Source organism: Coregonus clupeaformis, chromosome 38 (genome assembly GCF_020615455.1).
Source record: "Coregonus clupeaformis isolate EN_2021a chromosome 38, ASM2061545v1, whole genome shotgun sequence".
Classification (NCBI taxonomy): Eukaryota; Metazoa; Chordata; class Actinopteri; order Salmoniformes; family Salmonidae; genus Coregonus; species Coregonus clupeaformis.
The window spans coordinates 511202-536266 of NC_059229.1; the positions used below are offsets into that span (position 1 = coordinate 511202).

At 44.4% G+C, this 25065-nt stretch overlaps 1 protein-coding gene across 3 annotated transcripts; it reads left to right on the top strand.

Moving 5' to 3' along the window:
* The first annotated feature begins 143 nt into the window (after positions 1-143).
* LOC121554067 (venom factor) lies at positions 144-23873 on the top strand. 3 transcript variants are annotated; one of them, XM_045211687.1, is made up of 45 exons: positions 144-258; positions 465-494; positions 678-719; positions 811-849; positions 1023-1215; positions 3552-3726; positions 3878-3948; positions 4059-4150; positions 4587-4669; positions 4826-4913; positions 5336-5348; positions 5497-5586; positions 5729-5843; positions 6031-6146; positions 6488-6631; positions 7279-7494; positions 7732-7932; positions 8300-8455; positions 8598-8727; positions 9679-9747; positions 9939-10068; positions 10194-10342; positions 12515-12710; positions 13474-13559; positions 13987-14126; positions 14498-14707; positions 14955-15021; positions 15128-15214; positions 15352-15631; positions 15781-15940; positions 16037-16153; positions 16791-16944; positions 17104-17267; positions 17515-17670; positions 17832-17891; positions 18030-18120; positions 18272-18323; positions 18548-18635; positions 19472-19561; positions 20196-20301; positions 21250-21339; positions 21492-21575; positions 21911-21991; positions 22763-22910; positions 23056-23873. In XM_045211687.1, exons 1-45 carry the CDS (start codon positions 170-172, stop codon positions 23201-23203), a joined length of 5286 nt encoding a protein of 1761 aa, XP_045067622.1. In that variant the 5' UTR covers positions 144-169; the 3' UTR covers positions 23204-23873. The 3 variants fall into 3 exon arrangements, with proteins under 3 accessions (XP_045067622.1, XP_045067623.1, XP_045067624.1); XM_045211688.1 differs by lacking the exon at positions 5336-5348 and having other exon boundaries at positions 5484-5586; XM_045211689.1 differs by lacking the exons at positions 144-258; positions 465-494; positions 678-719; ... (4 more) ...; positions 4059-4150; positions 5336-5348 and having other exon boundaries at positions 5483-5586.
* Positions 23874-25065: the final 1192 nt, after the last annotated feature.

Consider the following 25065-nt stretch of genomic DNA (forward strand, 5'->3'; position numbering starts at 1 on the left):
TGGTTAGCAATTGTATTCACCATATAAAAAGAAAGGGATTTGTATTGTTTGAATATAGTCAGCCAAAATATCACACTTTGGGGGTTGGGATCTGAGGGGGAGTGTACTTGTCTCTGTGCGAAAGCGTTCTGTCCCCAATGTCATGAGAGTTTAGCTACATACACTCAGGATGGTGGCAGGAGCACTGCTCCACATTTTGTTGCTTTGCGTTTTCTATAGCTGTTACGCCCAAATATTCAACAACCCATCCCGAGAACGGTAAGTTCTAGAGCCTACTAAGTTGTTGCTCTCTATTAAAAGCACTCTTTCTTAAACTTGACTGCTGACTGGCACGATTTCTTGGGGTTGTATATTACACCGTGGACTAAACGTCAAAATACTAAAATATTTTTTTTATGTACTTCTGGGCTGTTTTAAACTGTACTCCCTTAACTTTATAACAGATCTATTTCTCTACTTTTTAGGGGTCGACTGGGTCCATGGAATCGCCGCCGGTCGGGTCTATGATTATTATCTCTTCAAAATTCTAATTCTATTCATTCTAATTCAGCCCAAATCTAAATATTCACTATATTCATAATTCACAATAACACTTAAATGCAATATGTAATCATAATGATAAATAAGAACAATTGCAGTTTTCTGAAATGTATGTAACACTCAATGTGCCCATTCAGATTTCAATATATGGACCCTGACATGTATTTTGGTCTTCATGAGTAAGTACAGATTTTTTTATACCTTGTTGAACCTCCATGTTGTGCTACCAAATGTTGGCATTAAAGGAAAAAACAACACATTTATTTACAGTGACATAAATCCAATGGACCAAACCAGTCCAGAACCAAGGTACAGTGTTCCCAAAAGTATCCAGATAAACACAAAATCTCCCCCTTTGGTTGCTAAATACTACTCTACTGTATGTATGTCAGTTTGCCTTTCTCTCTCCTCTCCCCTGCCCTCTCATCCCTCCTCTCTTCTCCCCCTCTCCCCCCTTCAATCCCTCCCATCCCTTACCCCAGGTTCATCCTCCTAGCCCCTAACCTCCTGAGAGCAGACAGTGAGGAGGCTATCTACCTAGAGTCCCATGGCCTCAACAGCCCTGTCACCGTCACCATAACAGTCCATGACTTCCCGGCCAGGAGTTACCAGCTCCTGCAGGACACTATCACACTCGGCCCGGGGAACGGCTACCACACCCTCAAGACCATACAGGTGATTCCATTAGATTCAGTTCAATTCACCACACCCTCAAGACCATACAGGTGATTCCATTAGATTCAGTTCAATTCACCACACCCTCAAGACCATACAGGTGATTCCATTAGATTCAGTTCAATTCACCACACCCTCAAGACCATACAGGTGATTCAGTTCAAATCACCACACCCTGAAGACCATAAAGGTGATTTGATTCAATTCAATGTTATTTATCGCCTCGGGAGCAATTCAGGTGGCTGTAGTGCTATAGATAAAAGTGGAGAGGGAATAAGGAACAGCTACCACACCATCAAGACCATGCAGATGATCAGATTTTTTATTTAACCAGGTAAGCCAGTTGAGAACAAGTTCTCATTTACAACTGCGACCTGGCCAAGATAAAGCAAAGCAGTGCGATAAAAACAACAACACAGAGTTACATATGGGGTAAAACAAAACAAAGTCAAAAATACAACAGAAAATATATATACAGTGTGTTCAAATGTAGCAAGTTATGGAGGTAAGGCAATAAATAGGCCATAGTGCAAAATAATTACAATTAGTATTAACACTGGAATGATAGATGTGCAAGAGATGATGTGCAAATAGAGATACTGGGGTGCAAATGAGCAAAATAAATAACAATATTGGGATGAGGTAGTTGGGTGGGCTAATTTGATGGGCTGTGTACAGGTGCAGTGATCAGTAAGCTGCTCTGACAACTGATGCTTAAAGTTAGTGAGGGAAATAAGAGTCTCCAGCTTCAGAGATTCTTGCAATTCGTTCCAGTCATTGGCAGCAGAGAACTGGAAGGAATGGCGGCCAAAGGAGGTGTTGGCTTTGGGGATGACCAGTGAGATATACCTGCTGGAGCGCATACTACGGGTGGGTGTTGCTATGGTGACCAGGTGTTGCTATGGTGACCAATGAGCTAAGATAAGGCGGGGTTTTGCCTAGCAGTGATTTATAGATGGCCTGGAGCCAGTGGGTTTGGCGACGAATATGTAGTGAGGACCAGCCAACAAGAGCGTACAGGTCACAGTGGTGGGTAGTATATGGGGCTTTGGTGACAAAACGGATGGCACTGTGATAGACTACATCCAATTTGCTGAGTAGAGTGTTGGAGGCTATTTTGTAAATGACATCGCCGAAGTCAAGGATCGGTAGGATAGTCAGTTTTACGAGGGCATGTTTGGCAGCATGAATGAAGGAGGCTTTTTTGCGAAATAGGAAGCCGATTCTAGATGTAACTTTGGATTGGAGATGCTTAATGTGAGTCTGGAAGGAGAGTTTACAGTCTAACCAGATACCTAGGTATTTGTAGTTGTCCACATACTCTAGGTCAGACCCGTTGAGAGTAGTGATTCTAGTCAGGTGGGCGGGTGCAAGCAGCGTTCGATTGAAGAGCATGCATTTAGTTTTACTAGTGTTTAAGAGCAGTTGGAGGCTACTGAAGGAGTGTTGTATGGCATTGAAGCTTGTTTGGAGGTTTGTTAACACAGTGTCCAATGAAGGGCCAGATGTATACAAAATGGTGTCGTCTGCGTAGAGGTGGATCTGAGAGTCACCAGCAGCAAGAGCGACATCATTGATATACACGGAGAAAAGAGTCGGCCCAAGAATTGAACCCTGTGGCACCCCCATAGAGACTGCCATAGGTCCAGACAACAGGCCCTCCGATTTGACATATTGAACCCTCTGATAAGGGACAAAGATAAAGATATCATTATTCAGGAGCTCTAGGTCTGATGAGGGATAAAGAGATAATGATTTAGGAGCTCTATACATCTGATAAGGGACAGAGATAATGTTTTAGGAGCTCTGTAGGTTTGATAATGGACAGAGATAATGATTTAGGAGCTCTGTCTGATAAGGGACAGAGATAAAGAGATAATGATTCAGGAGCACTATATATCTGATAAGGGACAGAGATAATGACATAATGATTTAGGAGCTCTGTAGGTCTGATAAGGGACAGAGATAAAGAGATCATGATTTAGGAGCTCTATATATCTGATAAGGGACAGAGATAAAGAGATAATGATTTAGGAGCTCTATATATCTGATAAGGGTCAGAGATAATGATTTAGTAGCTCTATATATCTGATAAGGGACAGAGATAAAGAGATAGTGATTTAGCACTATAGATACGCCCGGAGGAATAATAGAATGCCAACCCTTTTACTTTATGATATACTTGTAAGACTTGTTGTGAGTATGTATGTCCCCCTAATAATACCTTATTATAATCTCTTAATGATCCAGAATAAATAACTGCCATTTTGAGTCAACCTCCAAGACATTGTAAAGGCTCATATCTGCTTATAAAATTCTTATTATTCCCCTCCCAGCTCCCCTCAGAGCGTCTGGACAGGGGGAATGAGGAGTCCTCCAGGAACCAGTATGTGTATGTGAAGGCAGAGTTTGGGGGCTACCACGTAGCTGAACAGGTTGTCATGGTGTCCTTCCACTCTGGATACATCTTCATCCAGACAGACAAGCCCCTCTACAACCCTGGAGAGACTGGTGAGGGGGATGAAGGAGAGAGAGAGGGAGAACATGTTAGGTTCATGTGAATGATGAAGGACCTCTCTCTTTGTATTTGTCTGTCTGATCTCCTCTCCTTTCTCTCTCTCTCTCTCTCTCTCTCTCTTTCTCTTTATCTCTTCCCCCCCAGTACGATGCAGGGCCTTTGTGTCTACACCTGCCTTCCAGGCCTTCAACAGCTCCATCACCATTGAGTTCCAGGTTGCTAAATGTTGCCATTAGCCTACATGTGTTAAATTATATGAAGTAACACTTCATTATGTTTTAGATATAAAAAATTGCGTACGATTTAAGGCGTGTGTGTGTGTCAGAATTCAGACGGCGTTGTAATGAAACAGCTCTCCAGGACCAGAGCCAACAATGGAATCTTTGCTGATACTCACGTTCTGCCTGACATAGTCAAGTAAGTCAAGAACATCATGAAGTTTCTAGCCTGGTATGAGGATTCTAGCCTTGTATGAGGGTTCTAGCCTGGTATGCGGATTCTAGCCTGGTATGAGTATTCTAGCCTGGTATGAGTATTCTAGCCTGGTATGATGATTCTAGCCTAGTATGAGGATTCTAGCCAAGTATGAGGATTCTAGCCTAGTATGAGGATTCTAGCCTGGTATGAGGATTCTAGCCTGGTTTTCAAATATGTAACACTTTGCTTTATAAATCATTATGCCGCCTGGTCATAATGCTCTATGAATGTAGTCATTATGAGCAATTATAACTCATAAGCCGTTATAAATGTGCTTGGATAACCGTATGAAGAGGGTGTTCATAGAAAGTGTTACCGCTATACTTCTGCCGTTTACTAATGCTAATACCTGTGTGTGCGCGTGTGCGTGTCATAGTGAGGGAACGTGGAAGATCATTGCGAAATTTGACAACTGGCAACAGAACAAATTCAGTACTGAGTTTGAGGTGAAGAAATACGGTAGGTAGAAGAGCTTTGTGTGTGTGTGTGTGTGTGTGTGCACGTGCCTGTATGTCATTCAACATGGTTCACTATCCATATTATTATCCATATTATTACTCGTTGAGCTAAAGCCTGGGCAGAAGCCTGGGGAGCTAACACGATGCTCTGTTGCAGTGCTGCCTGCTTTCAATGTCACACTGACTCCCAAGAAATCCTTCCTCAGTCTGGATGATACTGAGCTGGTGGTGGAGATCACAGCCAGGTTAGTAACACAAATGTAAACCTACTGTATTGCTTATTAATGTGTTATGTACGGCTTATGAAACCCTTATGTAGGTACCCTTCAGATATAGTGTTACTAATGCCGCGTTCACGTCATGTCGGAAACTCGGCAACTCCGAGGAAAAATTATTTGCGTAGAGCTTCCTATTGTTTGATTCTGATAGTTCCCAAGTGGGAAACTCAGGTATCATCTTTCTACAACGAGTAAGCAAGTCGAGTTTCCGACGTGAACGCGGCATAAACACTGGAATAATAGTTGTGATAATTGTCACAAAAATAGCGCACCCATCACGGAACGACTGTTGACTTGAATGGAAATGTCTGTTCCAGTAATTCTAGTTCTATGGTAACATCTGCCTATACGGTGAGGCCGTTGTAGTAATTGTGTTTCTATGGTAACAGCTACCTGTATGGTGAGGCCGTTGTAGTAATTGTGTTTCTATGGTAACAGCTACCTGTAAGGTGAGGTCGTTGTAGTAATTGTGTTTCTATGGTAACAGCTACCTGTATGGTGAGGCCGTTGTAGTAATTGTGTTTCTATGGTAACAGACTACTTGTATGGTGAAGATGTCCAGGGAACGGCCTACGTGGTGTTTGGGGTAGAGGTGAACAAGGAGAAGAGGAGGTTACCGTCGGTAAAGCAGGTCACCAATGTGAGTACTAATAGTACACTACATTTTGAAATGCTAGACCCTTTCCCCAACTAAAAGTCATACACACCTCACACAGGAAGATCAGTTCAGCGTAAAGTGTAAACATACAACATCAACTTCCATTTTCCTTCCTTCATTTCAGCTGCAGCAAGGCACCGCCACATTGACCATGGCGGAGATCAGGAAGGCCTACCCCGACCTCAGGTCCCTGGTTGGAAACTCTATATACGTCAAGGCCTCAGTGCTGACCAAATCAGGTAAGGTCAATAAAGTTTTATTGAAATGATTAAAATCGAGATGGATTAAATTACAATGGACCTTTGAATGAAAAAGGTCAGATACAGGCTATCCAAAACCTGATGACTCACGTTAGCTCCCCAAGCTAATGCCTAGACTTTGACTCAGCGGGCTAACACAGTCTTATATCTTTCTACTCCTCTATAGGCAGTGACCTGGTAGAGGCAGAGAAGTCTGGTATTAAGATAGTGGAGTCCCCTTACGTCCTCTCCTTCAGAGACACACCAAAGTACTACAAGCCTGGCATGCCCTTTGACGTCATGGTAACGTCACAACATCAAGGCCTTATAGACACTAAGGATCAACCTTATTTGAATTAATTATAAGTCGTTGGAGATAAGAGCCATAGCGATGCAATATAAAAATAGAATTCTGTAATAAGAACATCTCCTTAATAAGTAAAGTTCAAAATCTAAAGCATTTACTGCTTTAATCTGGTTCAGATCCAGGTATAAAGTGTTTATATCTCTAACAGGTTCTTCTAACGAGCCTCGTTCTACCATCCTGATCTCACATGCTTACATTCTGTTAAAAGAAATGAGAGCACAGCGGTCAGGATGGTGGATCAGGTTACGTTCTAACGTGTTCTAACGGGGTTCTTCAGATCCAGGTGAGTTTCCAGGATGGTTCCCCGGCCAGTAACGTCCCGGTCCAGGTGAGCCTCCTGCCCAACCCCGTCACCAGCCACCCTGGCACTATCAGGACCTCCATCAACATGCCCACTGAGCTAGGCCCTCAGATCATCACTGTGAGTACCGCTAACAGGGCTTATAACCAGCTATAACCTGCTATAACCACCCTCACTAGAGCTAATGGTGCTTATAACCAGCTATAACCTGCTATAACCACCCTCACTAGAGCTAATGATGCTTGTAACCAGCTATAAGTGCTTATAACCAGTTATAATAACATGCTTACTGAGCTGCGCCCGCAGACCATCACAGTAAGCACCCCTAACAGGGCTTATAACCAGCTATAACCTGCTATAACCTTCTATAATCACCCTCAGTAGAGCTAATGGTGCTTATAACCAGGTATAACCAGATATAACCACCCTCAGTAGTGCCCTAAGCAGTTATAACAACTATTGGTTCTTAGTGTTCATAAGCAAAACTTTGCCTGTCTGTTTCTATGTACCTGTATGTGTGTGTGTGTATCTGTGTACGGCTGTGCGTGTGTGTCTTTCTTTTCATGTTTCACTTTTCATAGTGCACGTCCTCTGTAGCTCAATTGGTAGAGCATGGCGCGTGTAACGCCAGGGTAGTGGGTTCGATCCCCGGGACCACCCATACGTAAAAATGTGTGCACACATGACTGTAAGTCGCTTTGGATAAAAGCGTCTGCTAAATATTATATTTTTTATTTATTTTATGTGTCTGTAAATCCTAAACACAGGCTGAGACCAAACAGGCGGGTCTACAGCCAGAGCAGCAGGCCAGACAGCAGATGACCCTTCACCCCTACACACCCTTTGACCAGCAGAGACAGAACTACCTGTATATCTCCACTGGGACCACCACAGCCTCTCTGGGGCAGAGCCTTGGCCTCAGTCTACACATCAACACTGCCGACAAGGCCCACAGGGAACTCATCACTCACCTCACTTACCTGGTGAGTGGATTTAGTACTGGAGAATAGAATAAAAATGAATTGAATAGCTGGTGAGTGCTAACTGAAATGGGCCAGATTTTTTACAATCCAAAATCAAGTATTTTCAAGATACCCCTGTATATTTATATTTTCTACCATGTGGTGGTACCGTATATAGCTTAGACATTTACATAGTTGTAGCTCTGTCTTCAAAATGTACCTTTGTCTGTCACCAAGTGTCTCAAACTCCTCCTACAGGTGTTGAACAAGGGCAAGATCATTGTTGCCAAGAGATTAGAGGTCGGAGGTCAGGATGTGACCAACGTTCTGTTGACCGTTACCACGGAGATGATGCCCTCATTCCGCGTTGTGGCGTTCTACATGCTGCCGTGGGCGGGGAGGTCGGAGGTGGTGGCTGACTCTGTGTGGGTGGATGTGGAGGATGCCTGTGTTGGGGCGGTGAGTGGACTGGACAACCCAGGATAGGTTTAATGTTACTTCCTTCCTTGATACCTTCCCTCCTCCTTTGACATAATCACTGATTAGTGTTGATTGTACAGACGAAAGCAAAGTCTGTCATGTTTGGACAAAGTCATATTTTCTTTCCCCTCTCTCCTATATCCTTCAGTACAGTTGGTATGGAAGGACCTGATTGGTTAGGTCATGGTGATGACAGACCTATGTCGTGTTAGATGAACTAATCCAAAACAAACCCCCCTCTCCCCCAGCTGGCTCCAGGCCCCCAGAGTACTACCACCCAGGGAAAGGGTTCAACTACCAGCTTCTCATGTTGTACCACTATCTTTCCCCCTCCATCTCCCCCCAGTTGAGTGTTGGTCCAGCTGGCTCCAGGCCCCCAGAGTACCACCCAGGGAAAGGGTTTAACTTCCAGGTGAGAGGAGACCCAGGAGCCATGGTCAGTCTGGTGGTGGTGGACAATGCTGTGTTCCTGCTCAACAGACAGAGGCTCACACAGAGGAAGGTGAGGGAGACTGTGTGTGTCTGTAGAAATCAATAGACAGAGACACAGAGAGGACACAGAGAGGACACAGAGAGCCGAACAATCAATCATCTGAAGTTGCCGTCAGGGTAACACACCTCTGACTCCTCTGTGCCCCCGTCAGGTCTGGCAGGTGGTGGAGGGGGGGGACATGGGCTGTACCCACGGTGGGGGCAGCAACAGCATGGGGGTCTTCACTGACGCTGGACTGCTGTTTTACTCCAACACTGGTGGAGCCACCTCTTCTAGACAAGGTAGCACAGACACACACACATATGTACGCACACACATACGTACGCACATATGCAGACACCACACACACACACACACACAGGAAGAGCCACCTTCTACAGACAAGGTAAAGGACCATACCTTACCGCTGATACAGCATCAGATGTGTTTTCTTCCCTCTAATGGTTAATATGAGGAAAGAGGGTAACATCAGTCTTCTAATGGTTAATATGAGGAAAGAGGGTAACATCTGTCCTCTAATGGTTAATATGAGGAAAGAGGGTAACATCAGTCTTCTAATGGTTAATATGAGGAAAGAGGGTAACATCAGTCCTCTAATGGTTAATATGAGGAAAAAGGGTAAACATCAGTCTTCTAATGGTTAATATGAGGAAAGAGGGTAAACATCTGTCTTCTAATGGTTAATATGAGGAAAGAGGGTAAACATCAGTCCTCTAATGGTTAATATGAGGAAAGAGGGTAAACATCAGTCTTCTAATGGTTAATATGAGGAAAGAGGGTAAACATCTGTCTTCTAATGGTTGATATGAGGAAAGAGGGTAAACATCTGTCTTCTAATGGTTAATATGAGGAAAGAGGGTAACATCAGTCTTCTAATGGTTAATATGAGGAAAGAGGGTAACATCAGTCTTCTAATGGTTAATATGAGGAAAGAGCGTAACATCTGTCTTCTAATGGTTAATATGAGGAAAGAGGGTAACATCAGTCCTCTACTGCAGGCATCCAAAGGCCGTGTTTGCAATGTTCTGTTTCCTGTGAGCTAGCAGGGAAGATTAGTAAAAGCAACAAATTCCCAAGTTGCCCAATCATGAGTTTGAGGAAGACAGACCAGTGGGCTTGTATAGACATCTGTGTTTCTTGGTTTGTAGAACACTTTCATTTCGTTGTTTGCCATTCCTGTGTTTTCCTCCCTCCCTCCCTCCCTCCATCCCTCCCTCCCATCTCCTCTGCAGGCATGCAGTGCCCAGGGAGGTCCAGAAGGAGGCGCTCTGCTGAGATGTTGCAACGCAGAACTGAACTGGGTCAGTGACAGAAAAAGTTATATGTAAATTAAGTTTTATATGTTGATGTATGGGTGGATGGATGGATTGATTGATTGATTGATTAGTTGGTTGAAATGATATTTGATTGATTGATTGGGGGGACTGATTTATTGATGGATAGGTGGCTTGGTTGATGGTTCTGAGCTCCCTCTCTTCCCCTCTCCCTACAGAGAACCACTACAGAGAGAAGCTGCTGCGTCAGTGTTGTAAGGACGGCCTGAGAGAGATCCCCATGCCTTACTCCTGCACACGACGCTCCCTCTACATCACTGAGGGATGGGAGTGCATCAAGGCCTTCAGGTACTGAGTTGAGTTGAGTTGAGCAGAGTTTAATTGAGCAGAGTTTAATTGAGCAGAGTTTAATTGAGCTGAGTTGAATTGAGCTGAAGTGAAGTGCACTGAACTGAACTGTTTGGCACTTTCAGGTACTGCTGCTCCAAGTACAGGGGAGAGGAGTTCGACACCAGACTACCTCCTACCACCCCTCTACCCCCTACCACCACAGCTCGACCCATGCCAACTCTGAACAGACACATTTTTCCCAGGCTACATTCCAAAGAATACATTTCAAAAGGTAACAGTGATGATGATGGACTAGCTGGTTAATAAATTGTTAGGTGTTTGCGGCAGCAGTGTTGTAGTACTCGAATCCAGTCTTGAGATACATATTGAGGGTATCGGTCTTGTCTCGGTGTCAGATACACTTTTACTCAGTCTTGAATCGGTCTCGAAACAATGAGGATTCATAATTTCTTCCCGAGACCAGCCCAAACCAGCAGAGTAAAAAACTCATAATTGTCAGCTTCCATTCAGTCAGCGGTAGTGATGGGAAGTTCGACTCTTTTTACTGACTCTGATCTTTTCGACTCATTCAGGCAAAAAGAACAAATCTTTCAACTAATTTCGTTCATTTGAGTCACTAATAGAGTCTCACATTGAAGGTGCCAGAATACCCATAAAACCTAGCTGTCAAACAGGGAAATGGTTCCAATAATTTTTCCACCATTCATTTTTCCCATAGGGGATTTTAGAAACACTTAAAATAAGGGCTTTGTTTTGTGTATGCTTACCCTGGCGTGAAGTTTTGATAACAATGTAAATCTCTCTTGGACAAGGTGACTTTTATCAATTTATTCGGCTCTATTTACTGTCAGATTCTAAAAAGCTAATTAGCATCAAAGTAGACATCATGCAAGACTACAAATTGCTGCAAGTCATTTCTAACATTGTCAATTTATGAATTACTACATTTAGCTAACATTAGATAGTTAATCCAGAGATTCATACCTTTGCCTATATTCGTCAGTCTTGTCCAGATCATCATGTCATTTGTAGTTCTTTATGATAGCCACATTAGTTTCATCTAGTCGGCTTGGGGATTCAAACAGGTGACCTTTTGGTTAATGGCCCAACAGCCTTAACCACTAGGCTGCCTGCCACGCTATGTCGTTCAACAAAGGGGGCTTATTGGAGCTGACATTTGTGACAGACTTGTAAACGTGTGCTTTAAACAATGTACATTTGTTGATTGCTAGGCATACAAATGAGATTATTTCTTAATACATTTGAAACGAGGTCTAGTTGTGGCCGTAACCAGACTAGATTGTGAACGACTCTTGGTGGAATGCGTTGCTTGACTGCCGTGAGGGTGATAAGCACAGCCGTTTGCGAACTGCAGCCCCCCAAAAGATTAGTTCTTGAGGTCGAGTTTGTTGAGCAGAGGCTGTGTATGTTATGGTTTTACAAAGCTGTGTCCATCATAATATTCAATAATCAATTCATTGCAGTCATTCTTGCACCATGCGATTCATTATCAGCTCTAAACATGTATTTTTCTTCTCTATGCTCATTATCTATTTTCCTGCGTTCATATGACAGACAGTTGGTGGTCGATGCACGTCTCTGGAGCCGCTGAGCCGGAAGTGTGTGTATTAACCCTGCTGTAGGACTCATAGCGGCCAGAATTAGATGTTCAAACAAACTGCTAAAATTAACGAGTCGCTCAGAAAAACTAATCATGACTCTCGAGTCAGTCAAAAGAGACGTTCAAAAATAATGAATTGTTCGCAAACTGCACATCACTAGTCAGCACATAAAACTGCTTCTATAAATATCCACACTCCTTTCATGACACATGAATATCGTATCACCTATTAAAACCTGGGCTTCCTACTTTATTCATTACTCTCCTTTACTTTCATTGAAAAATATCCTCAAACTTTGTAGTGCTCAGCATAATTTCCTTGATTCGCTGGTAGGGAATAGTGTGGGAAATTGCTTGAAAGTTGTATGCTCACTATTAGTAAGGGGAGACTGGGGGAAGTTTGTCTTTTTATAGACCTGTTTGGGTTAGTGATAACTTTTGCCCTCAGCATGCATTTTTTCACCATTCTGAATGTCTAAAGAATCCATATGTTATTCCAAAATATGGAAATGTTTAACTTATTATTGTGGTGATCAAAAAATTATAATAATTGTCTTGAATTAGGTTTGCATTTTGAATCGGTGTCGCTTTAGGTGGTCTCGAACACAATACTGCAGGTCTTGTTAATTAAGTCGAGTCTGTCAAGTCTAATTTAATTTAATTCTAACTTCTATCCAGATCGAACTTCTGTCCAAGTATGTTACAGCAGACAACTGAGCTCAAAATGATTGATTTCTCAATTAATCCATCAATCAATCGATTGATCCTTCTATCCATCCATCAAACAGACCAAGTTTAAACATATTTTTTGTTTTGCATCAGGTGAAAGGTTGTTGATGCATTCTGTACCGAGATTGGCATCCCCAGTGGAAGAAGAGAGACAGTCTTTTGTTGAGGAGGAGGAAGAGGAGGATGACTTTATGGAGGAGGGTAAGGTGACAGTGAGGTCTAAGTTCTACGAGTCATGGCTGTGGAGAGATCTGATGCTGCCCAGTGTGCCTGAGGACAGTAGAGACGGGTGAGTACCTCTGACTGTCCTCTCTCCCCCTCATATGAAGGGCCAGCAGTTTCCCTGCTCATAGGCTGACTTGATTTGATTTGATTTGGTTTGAAACTGTGCCAAAGTGCTGAACTGTGCATACAACAGGCTACTTCCTATGAGTAGGGCCAGGAGTTTTTCCTAACCACATGACCTGTCCAGGGAAAACTCTTTCTATAAGGGGTTGACCATTTTTGTGATCCCAATCAAAAGGGGAATAGGCCAAGCTACACCCCTCTCACACTTAAAGGGATACTGCAAGGTTCTGGCAATTAAGCTAGTGTAACTGTAGACTTCCAAGTCATTGCGCTAACGCTAGTTAGCATTGGCTCGCGAAACTACCTCTAACTTCCTTCATACTGCACATAGAGACACAGAAATGGTATCCACGAGTTCATCTGACTCTGGGGAAGTAGAAAACGGCTAATTGCCAGAATCTCGCAGTATCCATTTGAAGTTAAACTACCTGCTCTGTAAATCCCCAGAGTTGCACCACAGTGGACTGTGGACTTCCCCCCAAAAAAATAAACACTGTTGCGCCATCGTGTTCTATCCCAGGGATATTTGTGCGTGTGCATGTCACTGTTAGCATTGTATTAGGCAACGGCATCAATCAATCCACCAGACTCAGTCTTTCTCAATATTTATCTTCAAGCTAATGTTTTACTGTGCTCATGTAACGAGCTTAGCTTACAAGAGGTCAACTAAATGGACTTCATTTGTTTGAGTTTGTTCCTTACAGGTTGGCATCGCTGGCTGTGGAGTCCGTCTTCCCAGACACTATCACCCAGTGGGGGGTACTAGCCATCAGCTCCTCACCTGTCACAGGTAGACCCTTCCCCCTTCCCTTCCCCTGGGTTAGCCATCGACCCAGTTCCTAAGTGCTACGCCCTATGCACTTGTTGGCAAGGTGGAACACCTATCAGAGGGCAAGGTGGAACTGTTACCAATCACTAACACTTGTCAAATCCAATCAGATCACCAATGGTGCGTAGGGTTTAGGATTTAAGGGGTCCATTTGGGATTGGGCCTAAATCTCAGTGCTCTAAAATGGCTTCCTCTCACTGTACCCATATTCAGTCATTTCCCAGGAGGATTCCAAGTAGTATGCTAGTGGGGATATTGGTACGATATTAGGAATACAAAACATTGCTGAACAATTCTAGCATTCTAACTAAGGCATAATGTGCTCAACCACCTGTTGTTGTTGTTTGTTTATTTAAATCATTTTGTTGTTTGTTTGTTTTTATTCCAGGTTTCTGCGTAGCCGAGCCGTGGAACGTGCGTGCGTGGAAGCATTTCTTTGTGGACCTGAAGCTGCCGTACTCAGTGGCGAGGAACGAACACGTGGAGATCAAAGCTGTGCTCCATAACTATGGTGACGAGGACATGGAGGCAAGCTCACCTCTGACGTCTCACCCATGACCTTTAACTAATCCTCAATCCTTACCTTAACCACCAGGCTGATGAATTGAGGCAACCTCTATCTACCTACTACTCCCACTGTCTAGCTCCCCTCTGATCCCTTCCTGTCAGCCATTTTGTGTCTCAACCCTCCTAACCCTCCCATTACTGTCAGCCATTTTGTGTCTTGAACGTCCCCGTTTCCTCCTCTTCTCAGCTTCCCTAGGTTACAGTGGTGCTACTGAAGACGGAGGACATGTGCTGTGTGGCATTCAATGATAAACTCACCCAGTTCTGCTCACTTCCTCTCAGCCATTTTGTGTCTTGACCATCTCCATGTCCTCCTCCTCTACTCAACCCAGGTTAAGGTGGTGCTACTGAAGACAGAGGACATGTGCAGTGTGGCGTTCAATGAGAAACACACCCAGGAGGTGAAGTTGAAGGGCAGCTCATCCCTGGTGGTTCCCTACACCATCATACCGCTCAAGGCCGGAGAGATGATCCTGGAGGTCCTCGCCATGGCCAGAGGGTTTGTGGGTAGCGACGGGGTCAAGAAGACGCTACGCGTGGTGGTGGGTGACTATTTCAGATGTTAGTCACTTCAGAGTATGGTCTAACATGTCACAGAGTTTGCTTCATAAAAACATATATATATATATATTTAAAAAGTATTTATAATTGGTCAAATAAATAATAATACAAAATATTTAAAGAAAGGTTCAATAAATAACACAAATGTATATTGCGACTGTGAATCAGTTTCCTTACCTGAGATATGAGGACTGGTTTCTCTAACCTGTTTTCAAACCCCTCTAACAGGTGGAAGGAGTTCAGAAGACTAAAGTGCAGAGTTTTGTATTGAACCCCTCTGCCAAGGGAGGGAACGGTGAGTAGAGCGAAGACATTCCCAATCTCTAACCCTAATGCTTACCATTTCCATGTTCCCTTTCCAAACAATCTGTACTAAGCCCTCTTACTATGTTTTCCCCCAGATGGGAGGCAGGTGGTGGAGGTTGACAAAGTGGAGCTGGGCTCCCTGGTTCCAAACTCTCTACCAGAGACATTCATCAACATCAGGGGTAGGCCTAACTGAGAAACAAGCTTTAAGTTATTAGACAGAACTGATGGCTGGCTGGTGCCTCCAAACCTTTGGGTTGGTTATGGGCATCTGCTCGCTCCTCTCCCCTACTCTACTCTACTCTACTCCTCCCACCAGGTAACTTGTTGGCTGACACCATAGACAACAGTATCAGCGGTGACTCTCTGGCCTCTTTGATCCGTATGCCTGGTGGCTGTGTGGAACAGAACCTAGCCAGCATCACCCTGCCTCTTATAGCCACTGTCTACCTGGACCGCTCCAACGACTGGGAGACTGTAGGGGTGCAACGCAGGGTGGAGGCCATCAACTACATCCAGAAAGGCTACCAGAAGCAGCTGGTGTATAAGAAGAAAGACGACTCTTACCCCCCCTACAGGAATGAAGGCACAAGCACATGGTATTGTTCAAATACATAGAATAAGAAGAATGTGTATCATGTATTCAATCACAGAGTAATCTAAATAGTACAATGGATTGTATTTGTAACCCTCACACCCTCTCTCTCTACCTCCCCCCTTTTATCTATTTTTATGTCCCCCCTCATAGGATCACAGCGTATGTAGTGAAGGTGTTCTCTATGGCTCGTCAGCTGGCAGGAGTGAGTGAACAGGATGTGTGTGGTCCTCTCCTCTACCTGCTCAACAACAAACAGCAGATCACTGGAGCTTTCAGAGAGGACAACCCTGTCTACACTACTACTATGACCGTAAGAGAGAGACACACACACACACACACACACACACACTGGTCTGGGACTGAACTCTTCTAACAGCTTCTAAACAGGTCTCTCTCTCTTCTCCAGGGTGGTGTACAGGGTACAGAGTCTCAGTCCACTCTGACAGCCTTTGTCCTTATAGCCATGACTGAAGCCACCAAGGATACAGAACTCAACTGCAATGGAGCTGACCAAACCATCAAGGTAAACCGGTCACAGAATCGGCAGAAACGGTTATATTGGGACGGGATGTTGTATTGGGACGGGAGATGAAGTAAGTTAGTAATTGGTGAGTCGGATGCCTTTTTACCTGATTCCCCCGGTGAATCTTGGATTTCGTTGGCCGACCTGTTATCACGCTGCGTTTGCGTGCACCATGGCTGACCATTAATCGAACCAGTGTAAATTGCATGTCGGTGTTGTACTGGCTTTCGTACTGACTCTTTTGTATTAAAATTCAGGTTTATTTCTTATTCTGTTGATTGGCGCACTGATTGCCTTGGTGCGGGACAGCTTATTGGCTGAGACTCTGTAGAGTGACTTAATATAATAATATAATATAATATGCCATTTAGCAGACGCTTTTATCCAAAGCGACTTAGTCATGTGTGCATACATTTTTACATATGGTTGTTCCCTTCACTGTGCCATTACTAGATATGTTTATTTATTTACTTATTTTTAACTGTTAGTTTGTTTTGCCAAAATCTCATTTGTTGTGTCAGGTTAAGGTTTATTTTATTTTCAAATATCAGTTTTACTTCTGCTCATATAACAATGGAGTTAATAACAGCCCACTAAAGGATGGACATTGAAGTTGTATTCTATTGTATTCTACTAGAATGGGATCCAGAAAGCTGCCAACTATCTGAGGAGCATGTATGGTAGTCTGAAGAGGCCCTACTCTCTGGCCATCTCTGCCTACGCTCTGTCTCTGGTTGACAGGACTCTTTCACTGTTCTTAAAAACCCTGCTACTCAAAGCTGCCTCTCCAGGTAGGGAAATGTCTGTCTGTCTCTGTTTCTAGCTCTCTGTGTTTCTGTCTGTCTCTTTTTTTCTCTCTCTCTCTCCCCCTCTCTCTTTTCTGTTGTGCTTCACTGTTATTCTCTCCCCCTCTCCCCCCTCCTTCCTCCCTCCCTCCCTCCCTCCTCCAGACGGTACCCATTGGCCAGACACTGAGAACCGCCTCTTCACTCTGGAGGCGACGGGCTACGCCCTGCTAGCCCTGGTGAAGAGTAGTCACATGACTGAAGCCGCCGCACCCTTCGAGTGGCTCAACGAACAGCGCCGCAGGGGCGGGGGCTACGGATCCACACAGGTACTGAGGGACATCACTGGAAACAAGTATTGCATGATGTTAGTGAGCTGAGTTTATGTCAACGGTGTTATTGCAGGTTGTCACTAGCCAATCCAGTTTGTTGCCCTCCGACATTTTGATCTCCACACTATCTAGTACACATTTGATAATCATCTCTCTGCTTCCTGTCTCTCTTCCCTGTCTCTCTCTCTTCCTCCCCTCCCTCTCTCTCTCTCTCTCTCTCTCTCTCTCTCTCCCCCACCCCCAGCCCACCATGGTAGTTCTGCAGGGTCTGTCTGAGTACCTGATAAAGAAACCTCCTCCCAATGACCTGAGTCTCCAGGTGGACCTGAGCATCCAGGGCCGCAGGGACCAGCGCTTCCACTTCGACCCCAGGACCTCCTACGTGGCACGCTCCTCCAGGGTAGGAGGGATGATGTTCTCTGTTCCTCTCCCTCTCTTTCACCATTTCTTCTCTCCCAGCCTACCTGTATCTTATGTAAAATATGTGGCCTAGGTTTAGTAACCATGATGTATCATGTTCCTCTTTCACCATCTCTTCTCTTCTGTGGGGTTTTCACTCAGGCTCCTATAGACCAGGGATTCAAAGTGGAGGCCAAAGGGAAGGGACAAGGTATACTAGAGGTATGACCACAAAACATGTCTATGGCCATTAATCAATGCATGATAGCAAAGCTTGTCCATGACAATTTTGTCATATTAATGTATGATGTCATATTTGTTTGTTGTCGTCACTTCCTGGTCTAATGACCTTTGACCTAGGTGGTGACCTACTACAACGAGCTCCCTGAGGTGCACGAGAAGAGCAGCTGCAAGAACTTTGATTTGGACGTGACCATTGCAGAATCTAGTGGTAGGTTAATCCAGCTCTCAATCTCAATTTTTATCTTAATCTTAATCTCAATCCAGTCTCAAATCTTAATCTCAGTCTCAATCTCAATCTTATTCTCAATCTCAATGGTTGTCTGGCATGTTTTTTAATGTGTTTTTAACCCCGCTTACAGAAAAGCCTCCACCAGATGCAGAGAAGTCCTACAGGATCACTATTAATGTCAGGTGAGAGATTATACAGTATGTTGAATATCTTGGCTACCTGGCTGTCTTTCTTTTCATATTCGTTCAGTTGTGAATTTCCTCTCTCCGTTCGCCCCCTCTCCGAAACACACTAGGGGACTTACTGTTATTGGATAACAATTGAGAGTCTCATAATTTTAGGAAATGTACTTTTTGATTCTATTTTCCTTTTCATTCAAGTACTATTCTCTCTTTCCAATCCCCAGGGCGCTGGGACCAAGGGAGGTCAGGATGGTTGTTCTGGACATCAGTCTACCCACTGGATTTGTCCCAGAGAATGAAGATCTGGAGATGGTACAGTTCCAGGACAACTACTGCCATACTGGAACCTACGTTAAAGGGATAGTTCACCCTAATTACAAAGTTACACCTTGGTTTCCTTACCCTGGAAGCAGTCTATGGATAAGGTATGACAGCAATCCATGTTTTGGTTTGATTTCCCTGGCACTGTTTCCAAATGCTAACGTTTTAGCATGTGCAGCACCAATCCCAAGTCATGGGAACTATATATTTTTATTTTTTAGCTCAACAAAGTCACTTACAGATGATTTTAAACATGATGCCCAAAAATGCTAATATCAGACCCATTACTTAAAAAAATATGTTTTACCTTTATTTAAGTAGGCAAGTCAGTTAAGAACAAATTCTTATTACACCGGCCAAACCCGGACGACGCTGGGCCAATTGTGCGCCGCCCTATGGGACTCCCAATCACAGCCGGTTGTGATACAGCCTGGAATGACGCCTCAAGCACTGAGATGCAGTGCCTTAGACCGCTGCTCCACTCGGGAGCCCAGTGGCGCAATTTAATGAGATTTGCGCCACAAATGCTAAATGCTAAAGGGGATTTGTGCCACAAATGCATTTGGAAACAGTTCTAGGGAAACTAAACCAAAGCATGGATTACTGTCATACCTTGTCAATAGACTGCTTACAGGGTAAGGAAACCAAAATGTAATTTAACTATCCCTTTAATCCACTTGTAATGTTATTCTGTCTCCACTAGATGGCTCTCTAATTGCATGTCTGGTCTCTGACACAATGTCCAACTTGATTTCAACTGTGTGTTTAAGTGTAGCTTATTGAAAATGTTTGTTTGTTTTTGTGATTGTTTGTTTGTTTGCCTCCAGCTGACCAACTCAGTGGACCGTTACATCAACAACTTCCAGATAGTGGACAACCTGAGTGACAGAGGCTCCCTCATCATCCACCTCTTCAAGGTACCAGAACAGATCTAGGATCAGCTTATCCTCCCCTAAATCCTAACTTGAACCATTAGGTGGGATCTTAGATCAGTGTCAAGGGGTAACTTCCTTCCTGTTCAAGGTACTGGAACCATAGCAATAGAATCTCATTCTATTTCTATGACCTGAACTTAGAGAGACAAGCGTTGCCATGTCAATCCTAGAAGTTGACTGGTCATCATTCTTTCACTCTGTCTGGGTAGAGGTTGTCTGTGGCCTGTAGGCACATATCTAGGATCAGCTTTACCTCCCCAAATCTTAAAGGTGAAAGGCAAACTATTAACTCAAAACTGGCCTTAGATCAGTGTCCGGAGGAAGCTTCATTGTACTCTCCTGTGCCTCCCGAGTGGCGCAGTGGTCTAAGGCTGTGCCACTAGAGATCCTGGTTCGAATCCAGGCTCTGGGCCGGCTGCGACCGGGAGACCCAGGGGCGGATGGCCCAGCGTGTCAGGGGGAATGGCCGGCAGGGATGTAGCTCAGTTGGTAGAGCATGGCATTTGCAACGCCAGGGTTGTGGGAGTATAAAAAAATGATGATCACTAACTGTAAGCTCTAAGGTTGAAAAGACTAAAATGTAAATGTAAATGTAAATGTCTACCTGTGCTACCAGGTGTCCAACAAGGAGACTGAGACCATAATCTTCCGACTGCAGCAGACATTCAAAGTGGGACTCCTCCAGCCTTCATCTGTCACTGTCTACGAGTACTACAACCCAGGTAGATACTGTCACTGTCTACGAGTACTACAACCCAGGTAGATACTGTCACTGTCTGAGTACTACAACCCAGGTAGATACTGTCACTGTCTACGAGTACTACAACCCAGGTAGATACTGTCACTGTCTACGAGTACTACAACCCAGGTAGATACTGTCACTGTCTGAGTACTACAACCCAGGTAGATACTGTCACTGTCTATGAGTACTACAACCCAGGTAGATACTGTCACTGTCTATGAGTACTACAACCCAGGTAGATACTGTCACTGTCTGAGTACTACAACCCAGGTAGATACTGTCACTGTCTGAGTACTACAACCCAGGTAGATACTGTCACTGTCTGAGTACTACAACTCAGGTAAATACTGTCACTGTCTACGAGTACTGCAACCCAGGTAGATACTGTCACTGTCTATGAGTACTACAACCCAGGTAGGACTATGGACGCAGACAAGGTTTGTTTTGTAGATTAGACTGACTAGATTAAAATAAAATGTTATTTGCCACATGCGCCGAATACAACAGGTGTAGACCTTACAGTGAAATGCTTACTTACAAGCCCTTAACCAACAATGCAGTTTTAAGAAAATTAAAAAAGTGTTAAGCAAAAAATAGATAAGTAAAAAATTAAAATAGCAAATAATTAAAGAGCAGCAGTAAAATAAAATAACAGTAGGGAAGCTATATACAGGGGGTACTGGTACAGAGTCAATGTGCGGGGGCACAGGTTAGTCAAGGTAATTGAGGCAATATGTAAATGTGAGTGAGTTAAAGTGACTATGCAAATAGTCCGGGTAGCCATGATTAGCTGTTCAGGAGTCTTATGGCTTCGGGTTAGAAGCTGTTAAGCAGCCGATTACATGTGCCCTCGAACAATAGAAGCTATCTTAAACATTGGAGTCAACCTGGTGGAGAAATGTTACCATAGCATGTCTCTCTCTGTCAGACCACCGCTGCAGTCGCTTCTACAGCCCCAAAGAGGACAAGGACCAACTCACACAGATCTGCAGGAACAATATGTGTCGCTGTACACAGGGTGAGTGTGTGTGTGTGTGTGTGCGTGCGTGTGTGTATCTATATTTGTGTGTATGTCTGTATCTGTGTGTGTGTGCGCTGTGTGTGTGTGTGTGTGTGTTTATGTATGTGCCATACATGAGTGTGTGTGATAATGTGTCTCTCTCCTATTAGGTGACTGCTGTGTGTCTAAGCCCCTAACCCATCCAGTCCCCTATGGAACACGAGAGGACCACGCCTGCAAAGGATTATACCACGGTACGCTATATCTGATTTCACTATAGAGTAATATAGACATGTTATAGACATAGACATTATAGACATGTTATAGACATTATAGACATGTTATAGGTATTGTAAATCTGTCACACTGAGACAATACTATACGATGTACAGTAAATAGTACAGCTATAAATCAATGTTGTCCGTCAGCAGTGAAAAATCATCTAACTCTTCATTCTTTAATTGTCTTTGTCAAATTGTTCCTTGGGGACAATCAAGTGTATCATGTCATGGATCATATCATCAATTGTTCTGATTGAGTAGAGTGTATTTAGCTGTTCTCTGATGCTCCTAACTCTTCTGTCCTCCAGTGTACAAGGCCAAGGTCCTGAGTGTCAGCCAGAGTCAATACGACAGATATGAGATGAAGATCACACAGGTTATAAATATAGGTAAGCCTCCTATGTCATCTAGTCTTTCTCTGTTCTCTCTACTCTCTCCTTTCCCTTATTGTTTCTGAATGGGATGCTGAGTTAGTTCAAACATGGTTAACTCTGTTTCTCTTTCTTTCCCTCTCTCTGTCCATACCTCCCTCTCTCCCCCATCACTCCCTTCCCTCCCCTCTTTCTGTCCATACCTCCCTCTCTCCCCCATCACTCCCTCCCCTCCCCTCCCCTCCCCCTGTCCATACCTCCCTCTCTCCCCATCACTCCCTCCCCTCCCCTCCCCTCTCTCTGTCCATACCTCCCTCTCTCCCCATCACTCCCTTCCCTCCCCTCTTTCTGTCCATACCTCCCTCTCTCCCCCATCACTCCCTTCCCTCCCCTCTCTCTGTCCATACCTCCCTCTCTCCCCATCACTCCCTTCCCTCCCCTCTCTCTGTCCATACCTCCCTCTCTCCCCATCACTCCCTTCCCTCCCCTCTCTCTGTCCATACCTCCCTCTCTCCCCCATCACTCCCTTCCCTCCCCCTCTCTCTGTCCATACCTCCCTCTCTCCCCATCATTCCCTTCCCTCCCCTCTCTCTGTCCATACCTCCCTCTCTCCCCCATCACTCCCTCCCCTCCCCTCTTTCTGTCCATACCTCCCTCTCTCCCCCATCACTCCCTTCCCTCCCCTCTCTCTGTCCATACCTCCCTCTCTCCCCATCACTCCCTTCCCTCCCCTCTCTCTGTCCATACCTCCCTCTCTCCCCCATCAGCCTCCCTCCCCTCTCTCTCTAGGAGTGGAGGAGGGGGTCAGTGTGGGTGACACTAGGGTCTTCCTGTCCCATGCTGGCTGTAGAGGAGGTCTGGACCTGAAGGAGGATACAGACTACCTCATCATGGGGCCAAAAACTGACCTCTGGTACAAGGACAGTGCCACCAACAGGTGAGGAGGGGCAGTGACATATTATAATGGACATATTATAGTACTGGCAAGACAAAGCAAGTCAGAACAATAAAGTTAATGTTAATATCTGCCTAAAGGGGTTATTTTCTCTTTCTCTCTCTCTCTCTTTCTCTCTCTCTCTCAGTGCCACATACATGCTGGGCAAGGATACCTGGGTAGAGCGTTGGCCCACCTCTACAGAGTGTGCTAGTGATGCCAAACTCAAGGTCAGGTGCACAGAGATGGACAACTTCAACAAGGACCTCTCAGAGAAGGGATGTCGGTTTAAATAGCCTCACTCGCTCACACTTTGCCTATCAGCTGCCATTTTGTGTCAAGATTTACGGACAGTTTGTGTCAAGATTTACTGTCATACAGCGCCATTTTGTGCTAAGCTTTACACCTCTGGATGCACTGGTTCAGCAGCAACTGTCACCAATTGAGCCATGCAGTAGACATGTACTGCTCTGTTGTATAATCACGATGGTAACCATCAGAGGAAAACTGACATTAGAATTAAAAAGCGTAAAAACATGACATAGACTGGTGGGTCTAGGATTGTGTTACTGGGAGCTCAGCGATTCGTCACAGCCAGGGCTACATGAAATGGCATACGATCACAACACACACACACACACACACACACACACACGGGCAGCGATGGGAACTCACTCAGGTGGCACTGAGTGCAGTGGAATATTGTCTCACTACCGTGTAGAATGCATTAGTGTTCCGGAACGTTCCACATAGAGGGAAAAACAAAATAAAGAATTCCAGGGAGATTCTCAGGACAAACCCTCTAAGTTTAGAATGATTCACAACCTTCTCTTTCTCATGCATTTGTTTAACTTGTCCATGTTGTAGATTGCAGTACTTTATTCCTCTCATTGCCATAGATTTGCAAACATGATAATGATCAACCCATATCGTTTCTGCTCTAAGCAAATAAATGTGTGGATGGTTGGGTTGACTGAAGTATTCTTGGGGGTATTATATTGTGAATAATGCTGAAGTGTATGAGTTCTTGCTCTCTCTTTCACTGTCTCTCTCTCTCCTCTCTCTCTCTCTCACTCGCACACACACACACACACAGGAACACATGCAGGTCAGGTACTGATATCAATCACATAAGTAGGCCAACAGTATGTAAACTAACTTAAAATAACATAATATCAGTCCACTTATGATATGCTATCGCCATACCAATGACTCATGATTTCCATGTGATTTTCTGCTGCCCGTAAAATGTGTGTGTGTGTGTCTTCCATAATCTAAATAGGAAGGCCTTGTAATGGGCAGCTGGTCACACAGCTGGGCGCACATGTTGGTATAGCGTGGGTAGAGTACACACACACACACACACACTGCGTGCGTAGTGGGTACACACAGAGAGACTTACACACAGTAGCATTTGCTCAGGGGGAGATTTCACTGCTTCTGTTTCAGATGTGATGTAGTCCTGCATTGAGAGAGAGAAAGAGGCCTACAATTAAAGAGAAATAGATAAAGAGAGATGGAGAGGGATAAATACAATAAAACAGAGGGGGAAGGAGAGAGATCTAAAGATAAGCCAATATGGCTCTTAATCCTCGGGCCAAACAGAGTTTAGTTACTGCTTAGTTACTGTAGGCTGCATTAGCACGCTAACTTCCCTGATCTGCTATGCACTGATACTGGAGATGGCAGAACAGCAGCTGTTGTGGGACAGTGGCTGTGTTTCCTTTTCTCTCCACTGTCCTGAAGTGTGCGCTCATATACTCCCTGTCATGATTTTAAAAGGAATGGACTGGTGTAAGGAAACTCACTCTAGCCATGCTTGCACCTTTGCAATGCTTTTAAATGCATTAGGGGGAGTGAACGAAAGCATACTTCTGGGTGAAGGGTGGAGAATCAGAACTTAGCCTCTGGGTGCAATGGCAGATTCCTCGTCTCCTCTATCCTCGTCTCCTTCTCAAAACATCACAGGAAGCGAGGAGAGCATTGGAGGTCAAGACCCCTAGGTTCCTTCTTCTCCAATCTCTGATTTTTCCTACTGAGGTGAGGAGAGAGGAACATGAGAAATGAAGGTCTTTGAGAGACTTACTGACACAGCAGTTGCTTCATGTCTCTCTCACACACAAGAGGTAGAAGCCACACTCTCCTTTGTATTGAGTTA